We start from the raw sequence: 9,967 nt of genomic DNA, 5'->3' as shown, positions 1-9,967 counted from the left end.
TTTTCTCCCTTTCTTAAAAATGAGAGCAACTAAAAACCAAATAATTAAGACACACTAAGGTAACCTTAATGTGTGGCCAAGAATGCTTACTATAGTGCTTTAAAGGGCTTGTCCAATTTGTTTTCATAATTAGCTTAACTATGTTAACATAATTAACATAACTAATGGTAAAATTAGCTTTCCTTCGTGCAGCTCTCATGTTGGAATATATAGTGAAAAATAATTCTACTTTTAATGTATTTCTGCTGGCGTAGGTGTGATATTGATGATGCCGCATGTAAGAAAGTCTTACATTAATCTCAATCTTCAGCACGTACAGCAGACTAGACCAACTGGGCTTTGTGAGTGTTGGAGGGAGGGCCCTCTTCTTGTCTGTGAAGAAGCAGCAGCACATATACACTGATAAAATATAGTCCTATGAAAACAAAACATGATTTATTACTAAGACTGAGTAAAGTTACTTCTATAAAATCTCTTAAAATAAAGCTAGTGTACTGTAATGGAGAGTTTAGTTCTTGTGGTCATCCTGATGACTTACGACGTGATTTGCTGGTTTACCTACAGCAATCTAATGGTTGGCTGTTACTGGCCAGGGAGGCCCTGGTTCTTCATTTCCTTATGCTTGCACCTCACCAATTCCCTGATACTGGCACTGGCTCATGTTTGACCCTATTGTGATGTAGTTTGGGGAAGCAAACTAGCAGAAACAAGCCCATCTAAAAATTGATGGTTTTCTGCTGGTTTGGTTCCTTGAACAGCTTGCAACAAAACTGAGAAAAATACCAGTGCTGCAAGTGACAGGGGCGTAAAGCAGTGTGAGGAAAGGGGAGGATGGGGGATGAACTGGCATTGACTCTTTGTGACACCTAGCCATTAGCTTAACTTTGCTTTATTGTAAAATAGCACACTTTAATCTCAGTAACGATCCAAGGTGAACGTGTGTGATGCAGATTTTTCCTTATTTGAGAGGCCTGTTTTGAGTAAGTAAAAGGATGCCTATGCTTGAAAGAAAGGATAAACTTCATAAATCGATATGACCAAATATTTTTTTCAGAGCTCTGCCCCAGCATCCAGCTCCCAACAGGTGAAAGCACACCAGACAACGGCAGCACCTGATCAAAATGATGCGATAGTAAAATTGTTTAATGATTTTGATGTTAAGGAAACTTCTCATCACTTAGTAATTTCCCATTTGGACCTACATATATGTGATGACATCCATTCTAAAGAAAAAGGTAATTTTTATTTAAGTAGCCTGCTTGTAAACCATAATCATCTTTAGAAGACATTTTGAGTAATACAGTAATGTTTATCAAGAGTCTGTCTTTATTTTAGAGGAATATTCAGAATTGTCTTCCAGTGTCAGTAGACACATTTGAAATTAGCTAGGTGTCTCAATCAGGACAACATTTCATTATTAAATGTAATTATTTTAGAATAAATGCAATAAAAACTGCTAATAGTGCTAGTAGCTTCAGTACTTTTCCTGTCTTCTAGAAACTGATTCTGTCCAGTCTGATTGTTACTGCTGTTTTTTTCTTTTATAAGTTAACTGGGTTATCAAGAACGCAGTGGCAACATTACTGTGGCTTGAAAGGTTTGCTGTACAATCTGCTTCTGTAATACTCCTTATAAAATACAGACCAATAAAAGAGCAGTCCTCTTTGTGTTACTAACTAAGATAATTTGGTATGCTCTGCAACAAATTGGAAGAATGAAACAAATGTTCTGAGGTCTTATAATTTTGTGTGTAGTATTTGCACCTTTTTAAATGAAAGGCTATTGCAGTGTGCCATGTTTATAATCAGAAGAAAGAAGACAAATTATACTACTTTCCTGCCTTTTGAAAGTGATCAGAACACAGTGACACATCAGTGTACATCCAAGGAGCTGGCTAGTCACAGAAAAATTTATAGAGGCATACAAGGTCTGCTGAAGGAAAGGGTGTGAAAAATTTAGATTTTAGTGACTATATTAGGGAAGATACCTGCAGAGCAGCAGACCATGAGGTTGACTGGCTAGAGATGTGTTTCCTTCTGTACAGTATATCTACTGCTGTTGGGATTTGTCATTCTTGGTCAGATCTCTTTATTGGTCCTTTATTTTTGGCCATCAAGTTTAAATTTAGCAGTGGAGAAATCTGAGCAGAGGGCTCTCAGAAGACCTCTTCACTGCAATAGCATTTGTCAAATAAAATAAGAAATTATATTTACAATATCCTTTAAAGTAAATACTGACTTTGAATGACTGATCATAATCATATATTCAGTGCAAAAAGCTTTGTTTCAGGAGAACTGCAGTTATGTGTGTACAAAGAGTTGTCTTTTTAATAGCGTTTAAAACAATATGCAATTTGTTGGTAGTGATTGAGTACAGAACACAGTTCTACAAACTGATCTTCAGAAACCAGTGAAGACCACCTGAATGAAAATGTTGAGGGAAGATAATGAAGTAGTGAGGAGAGACAGTAAAAGGGAGGAAGAAGTAGCTGTAAGGTGTTTCAAGGAAACTACCAACATGAGAACTAACATGCTAAATACAATGCCTGCAGAGCTGAGCATTGTTTTATTTTACAGACCCAAATAGACGTGTTACAGGAGGGGCCATGCAGCTTTCCTTCAGCTATTTGACAGTGGACTATTATCCATTTCACAAAGCAGGTATGAAAGTGAGCATTTTGTGAATTACCTGTGAGTGTAACTATCTTGTTTAAATACTAAAAAATTTGTTTGTGTGTATGTATGTATAGGGCTTGGCAAAGCATTTGAAATACACACCTTTTTAATTTTTTCCATTTGCAAAAGGAAGCAGCAAAGGCAACAACCTGGGAACCAATTTAATTTCTGTGAATGAGCCTTTTCACTTTTCCTTTTCACTGTCTTGTTTGGTCAACAAAACAGTGTTTAAGCATTTGTCATGAAAAGAATTGTGTGTTTACAAGGGAGGGCAGAGCAGCAGCTTGAGAATTCACTAATTTGATATTTGCAAGGGTCAAATCCGCTAGATTTTTTTTCTGTATGGAAGTCTATCATAATGTCCATTTCCAGGCACTGTGGGGGTTTTTTTTGTTTGTTTGTTTGTTTGTTTTTTATTATTATTTTGTCAAACAAGAATCCCAGTGTGTAGAAGCTCAGCTGTGTAGCCTTTTCTTAAGGAATTGTTATTAAACAGCAATTTCCAAAGAAGCATTTCTTACAAATCATTCCTAGTAAATGTGTTGTTCAGAAATCTAAAAAATTCAGAAGAGACAGAATAAGTTTGCAGTTGAATTTGAGATCAAAGGCAATCCAGTATAGTGGAGGAGCTTTTAGTTGGGGGTGGAGGGGAGGTGTGATTTTGCTTTGTTTTGCTTTTTGCCAATACAGACCAGTCATTTTGGAGTCATTATTCTCATAGATGAAAGATGTGAATTAGCCATAGCTTGCCTCATGTCCTTCTTGTCGCTCATGGTTGCAGATGGAATCCTGTAATGTCAATCTATTTCTTTCATAAGTAGCAAGTACAGTTTTTGCACCTTAAAAAAAATTAACTTACTGGAGGTCAAATAAACATACACAGCCACAGAAAAGAGTACACTTAAGAATAACAGTATTCTTTCTTTGCTGTAGATTGGCCCAATATGGTTTGAGGTTTGTGATGTTGGTTTCCTTTCCTATAAAAGTGGAACCTTAAGTTACAGGAGTTTAACACATGCCTATCTTGTGACCCAGCTATGTTTTTCATTTACTGTCACTCCTGATTCCCACTATGTTTAGATGAGGGTCTGATCTATGATTTCTGTGAACTCTCCTCACAGAAGATGTAGAGAACCAGGGAAGTAAATAGATTGTTTCTTTTGGAAGGATTCTTATCCACATTGAACCATGTTCTGTAGGCTCATGGATGGGCATGCTAGAAGCTCCCCGAGAATGCTTTTAGGTTATGACTACATGGGACATAACTCCCACTAAATGAAACTAGAGATGGAAAACATCATCTGCGGAGCAAAGGTGGTGGCGCCTCTAAAGGTAGCGTTCTCCTGCAGTCTTAAATGGTGTTCTGTACAAGTATATTTAAGTAACAGAAACCTAGGTTTCACTAATAAGCTATGACAAAAAACTGCCAAAGGTGGTGGTGTTTAGTCCAATAGGGTGTGTCTGTGGAGGGGAACATGCCAGAAAGTTTCTTTCTCTACTTTAAGAGATCATGATCATCTCACTATTTTAGAAGGGTGTGGTAATTGTATGGGCAGGCTGTCATCACTGGAGTGGGATTCCCTTTACTCAACACAAAAGGAGCACATTGTAATCTTGAAAGTTCAAAGAGAGTTCTGTAGCTGTGTAGCTATCAAGCCTCTACATGCTGCTGTATCAGGCTATCATCCTGATATTCAGGGCATTCCTACCCTGAAGTCAAGTGTCTGCAATATTGCATATTTAAGGTCGACACCATATTAATAGTCTATAACAGTGGGCAAGGAGGAAACAGCTGTATACTTCTGTGACTGTTGCCAGACTCTTCTGGTTTTGTACCTCTCTGGCCTATGGAATATTTAGAAATAGCTCTTTTGCTGTAGTCTTCTTGGAAGCTGCGATTAATCCTTCAAGAAAAACCCTCAAGAATGAATTCTCTTTGCAAATTGGGTTCTTGTGAGGGTTTTTTGTTTATTTGTTTTTGTAACAGAAATACTCTGAGTGGAGTCTGAGGCATAATTGCTGTACAGTAAATTTCTAACCCGTTGAACATCAAACCTTCCAACAATAGCATTTTACAGTACTTAAGAAAAATGAAGCAGGTTGTGTGTGCATTGACTGTGATAACCCTGACATAAGCCAGACTGTTATTGGATGTCATAAACCTGTCTGTACAGCAATCCATCACTTTGGTAGTCCTCCCAGACCAGCTCTTACAGAAGCTTTTATCCAGATCCATTATCTGTGCAGCTGATGTGTTGCTGGATGATGATCAGAGAAAGCTGTTGCTTTGCCATCATGCAGGACCTTTTGAAGCACAGGAAATTCTTGATCAAGCTGATATATTGAGACATTATGAGAAACTGGAAAGCATTTTCATTCTGAGCAAGCAGCAATAAATTCAGATTGTAGCAATATCGGTGTCAGCTCCACTAAAATACTGTTTTCTTGTTACAGTCTGGCCTGTCTCTTCACTTTGCATAGATATGTATGGCAGTTCTGTATATGGAGATATTGCAGAATAGTTGAGGATGGAAAGCACCTCTGGAGATTGTCTAGTCCAACCCCTCTGATTAAAGTGGTGTCAGTTAAAGTAAGCTTCCTGGGATTCTGTCCCATTAGGTTTTGAATAGCTCCAAGGGTGGACACTCTCAACAACCTCCCCAAGCAACCTAGTCCACTGTTTAATCACCATGACAGTAGAAAACCCTGTTTTTAATATTAAAGTGGAATTTCTTGCATTTCAGTTTGAGCTTATTGCCTTTTGTACTGTCACTGGGCACCACTGAGACAAATCTGACTCCGTCATCTTTAGTCCCTCTATCAGGCATTTATACACATTGATAAGATCCCTCTGAGCATTCTCTTCTCCAGACTAAACAATCCCAGCTATCTCAGCCTCTCCTTGTACAACAGGTGTTCCAGTCCCTTAAGTGTCTTTGTGACCCTTTGCTGGACTCACTCTGGTAAGTCCATGGCCTTCTTGTACTGGGGAGCCCAGAACTGGACCCAGTATTCCAGATGTGCTCTCTGGAGTACTGGGTTGAGTAGAGGATAGGGATCACCTCCCTTGACCTGCTGGGGATGCTTTTCCTAAGAAGCCCAAGGTGCTTTTGGTTTCCTTTGCATAAAGAACACATTGCTGGTTCATGTTCAGCTTGTTGTCTCAGATTTTTTTTCTGCAAAGCTGCTTCCCAGCTGGTCAGCCTCTAGCCTGTACTCCAGGTGTTAGACTTGGATTACCCTTTGAAGTTAATGAGATTACTGTTGGGTCACTTTTCTAGCCTTTTATGGTGACTCTGAATGGCGGCACAACCACCTAGTGTATCAACCATTCCTCCTGGTTTTGTACCATCTGCAAAGCTGTTGAGGGTGTACTCTGTCCCATCATCCAGGTTATTAATGAAGATATATTGACCTCAGTATTGGCCCTGGGGGTACAGCATGGATGTCTGCCTCCAACCGGACTTCATGGTGCTGATCCCAAATGTTTAAGACCAAGAGTTTAGCCAGTTTCCAGTCCAACTCACCATATACTTACCTAGTCAGTACTTCATCATTTTGTCACTGAGCATGTTCAACTGAGTGTTGAAAGCCTTGCTAAAGTTGAGGTAAACAACATCCACTGCTCAACCCTCATCCATCAAGCCTCATCTCATAGGAGAGCAGTTCATCAGGCATGATTTCTTCTTCATAAATCCATGCATGTCTACTCCAAATCACTTTCCTGTCCTTTAATGTGTTTTGGAATGGTTTCCAGGATTACTTGCTCTGTTGCCTTCTGTTACCTTCCTCATTCTTTGAGGTGAGGCTGACCAGCCTGTTGTTCCTTTTATCCTCCTTTTTGAAGATAGGAATGACAATTGCTTTCTTTCAGTCCTGAGGAACCTTTCCTGATCACTATTCAATGGTGCCCTTTCAGAGATAATTCATTGTGGCCTTCCTATGACATTGGCCATCTCTCTCAGCACTTGTGTGCATTTCATCAGGATCCCATGGCCTGGTACACATCTGATCTGTTTGACTGTTCCCTAAGTTAATGGCCCTCTGCTGAGGGGAAGGTTTCCTTGGTCCAGACTTTCCTAAACATCTCAAGGGCCTGGGAATTCTGAAGGCAAGTTTTACCAGTGATGACTGAGGCAAAGAAGGCATTGAGTACCTCAGCCTTTTCCATGTCCTTTGTCACTAGGTCCCCACTCCCATTCAGCAGCAAGCCCAAGTTTTCAGTACTGCTGCTGATACGCCTGCAGAAGCCTTATCCTTAATGCTCCTCATTAGATTCAGCTTCAGATAGGCTTTGGCATTTGTAACATCATCCTCCATATACTTTTTGGGTAACCTGATGCTGCTTCCACATCTTGTACATTTCCTTTTTATGTTTGAATTTATTCAGGAGCTCCTGGTTCATCCACACAGGCCTCCTGCCCCTTTTACTAGGTTTCCTGCGATTCAGCGTGGACCACTCTTGAGCTTGGATGTGATTCTTGAACATCAGCTAGCTCTCCTGGACCCCTCTTCTGGACAGGGTTTTATCCCATGAGATTCTTCCAAGCAGGCCAAAGGCTGCTCTCCTGAAGTCCTGTGTTGTCATTCAGCTTTTTGCCTTGTTCCTTCACCTCGGAATCCTGAACTCGACCATGTCATGGTCGCTGCAGCCAAGGCTGCTTCTGACTGTCATACCTCTGACCAGTTCTTCCTTTCTTTTAAGAATTGGGTCCAGCAGAGCATGTCCTCTCTTTGGCTCCTTGATTACCTATGTTAGGAGGTGATAATCGATGGACTTTCAGAAACAGCATGGATTGTTTGTGTCCTTTTGTGTTGTCCTTCCGGTAGATACTGGGTGGCTAAAGTTACTGATGGGGAGCAGGGTCCGTGAACATGATACTTGTCTGAAGAGGGCCTCATAGTCTTCCTGATCAGATGGTCTGTAGCAGACACCCACCACATCATCATTCATGTTGGTCTGCCCTCAATTCCCGACCTGTAAGTGCTTAGCTGGCTGATCATCCATCCCAAGGCAGAGCTCCATGTGTTCCCACGGCTCTCACAGAAGTGGTAACTCTCCCTCCTTGCCTTCTTGGCCTGTGCTTCCCAGAGAGCCTGTGCCCATTCTTTGCAGCGTTTCAGCTGTGTGTGCCACCTCACTGTGTCTCTGTGATCCCAATGAGATGACAGCCCTGCCGCTGCACGCAGACCTCTAATTCCTCCGCTCCAACATACTGCATGTGCTAGTCTGCAAGCACTTCAGAGAGGCACTTGCCCACACTGACTTCCCAGAAGGGGTGTGAGAGCTCTCCCTATAATGCTGCTGTCCTGTAGGTACTTCAGGGTTTATATGCATATGCTTGGGGTGACCCCATTTCAGCCTTGTTTTGGAGAATCACAGCTTCACAGACTTGAATTTAATGTATTTTTGCCCTCTTGATCTCTTTCTGTTTTCTTCCCTGTTCCATTTTTTTCTTCCTTAGCTTAAACATATGAGAGTAACAATCAAAAGGCTGTTAGGCAGGAGGGTGGGGAAAAATGTCATTTCTTGCCATAGGTCTCTCCCTTAAAGTTTCTTCCATGCTGAAATCTTTGCATTTAGATTTGAAATAACAGTTTTTTCCTAAAGGGTTTTCCTATTTTACTAGCAACCATATCTACTTTTCCCCAGTGTAAGTGCCCAAAACCTCCCAAATAAAGTAAGCTTTCATATGCTGATATTTAAAGAGTGATGCACCGCTTGATGGAAGTTATTTGTATTGTATCCTTATGATTGAACAGGTTAGACTGTCTTTACAGGGACTGTTTGAAGAGATCTCAGTTTCTTTCAGAGGTTTAAATGTTTAACTAACAGAAACATTTTAGGTATAAAAGAATTTCTACTGGGCTTGATTTTTAAGGCTGTGTGTTGCAGCACTGATTGAACTTACTTTCTTGTTTGTGTGCCATAAAGGTGCTAGCGAGCCCAGACAAAAAGAATACGTTTCTGAAAAGGGACCAGGAACTTCTTAGGACACAGTTCTGGCAGGAAAGATAAGTTTGGAAAAAATGAGCATGAGAACATTGTTCTGTTACTTGCTCTCACATTTTTTTTTTCAGTGAAACATTTTTTTGCATGTTCTCACATATGAAATCAATGTGTCATCAGATTTCTCTGAACTGGAAATATCCAATGATGTTTTCAGCATTAGTTAGTGGTGTTAAAAGGCAGGTGGCAATATTATGTTGTATTCTGAGGGAATTTGTGAAGCAGTGACACTTGTTTTTATGTAATATATAACTTCTGTTTTAACATCTGTTATAACTTCTGTTGTTCTATAATTATGGCATGCAGTGAGATTATATTTTGAAGAATTGTGAAATAGTGGAACCTTGTTATCCAGTTAGAAGCAAACTTTCAAATGAATTAATATTTCCCCATTCCTCTTACTTGCAGGAGACAGCTGCAACCACTGGATACATTATAGTGATGCCACTAAAACCAGAAGTGGATGGGCCAAAGAATTATTAAATGAATTCAAAAGCAATGTTGAATTGCTTAAGCAGGCTGTGAAGGATCAGGTCATAGATTCTCCTCCCAAATCACCACCTGCTGTATCTCCTCAAAACCTACAAACAGGTACTTTGTTTGCATCAGTAATGCTCTAGTTCCATGAAATGTTAAAACTATTTTTAAAAGACTGTTCTTTTCAATGATTCCATCACTGTTCTTTCCTACAGGCAAGGAACAGACACCGAAAGGAACATCTAGGGCTTCCTCTGTATCTTCCCAACAACCAAAGGGCAAACTGATGTCTAGTCCTATTGTGGTTAGACTTGCAGATTTCAATATATATCAGGTACATTTCTTCAAGTTAGTAAAACTGGGGCTACTTTGCCCTTGACTGTTAAGTAACTATGGTTTTTAAGGGACAATTCTGAAGCCCATTGAAATTCATAGAAGCCTTTCCGTTCATTATTGGATTAGACCTTTATGGGCCTGCTTCTGCTTTGTTAAAATTGGTGGGTATTTTCTTATGAACTTGATATTAGATTATACCCTATTACAATTATGTTTTTGATCCAGGTTCTCTAAATCCTGACATTTGGAATTTCATATTTTCATTGTACTATGTTAGGTACCCAGTATTGTAATATGTGGGTTTGTATTTCATGCTTTTCTTATTGACAGCTTTTTCAAAGTACATGGAATTTAAAAAAAAAAAAAAGTTAAATAAGGGTTTTAATTTTTTTTTTTACATCCCGTCCCTCCCCTAGTGATATTTTGAGTAGACGCTTCAGCCATTCTCTTTCCCCTCATCCCCTTTCCC

At 39.9% G+C, this 9,967-nt stretch overlaps 1 protein-coding gene across 1 annotated transcript in view; it reads left to right on the top strand.

The window, feature by feature from the left end:
• The first annotated feature begins 1,033 nt into the window (after positions 1-1,033).
• Positions 1,034-9,967, top strand: part of LOC104461395 (UHRF1-binding protein 1-like) — a 29,425-nt gene continuing 20,491 nt past the window's right edge. Inside the window, exons 1-4 of the mRNA XM_010072978.1 lie at positions 1,034-1,235; positions 2,577-2,660; positions 9,094-9,276; positions 9,378-9,496. Of these exons, the coding sequence (XP_010071280.1) occupies positions 1,034-1,235; positions 2,577-2,660; positions 9,094-9,276; positions 9,378-9,496 (588 nt within the window). The remainder of the gene's footprint in view (positions 1,236-2,576; positions 2,661-9,093; positions 9,277-9,377; positions 9,497-9,967) is intronic.

This window comes from Pterocles gutturalis, unplaced genomic scaffold (genome assembly GCF_000699245.1).
Source record: "Pterocles gutturalis isolate BGI_N339 unplaced genomic scaffold, ASM69924v1 scaffold44527, whole genome shotgun sequence".
Taxonomy (NCBI): Eukaryota; Metazoa; Chordata; class Aves; order Pterocliformes; family Pteroclidae; genus Pterocles; species Pterocles gutturalis.
The sequence above is the reverse complement of the archived record's forward strand: the minus strand, read 5'-3'. Positions and strand labels throughout refer to the sequence as shown.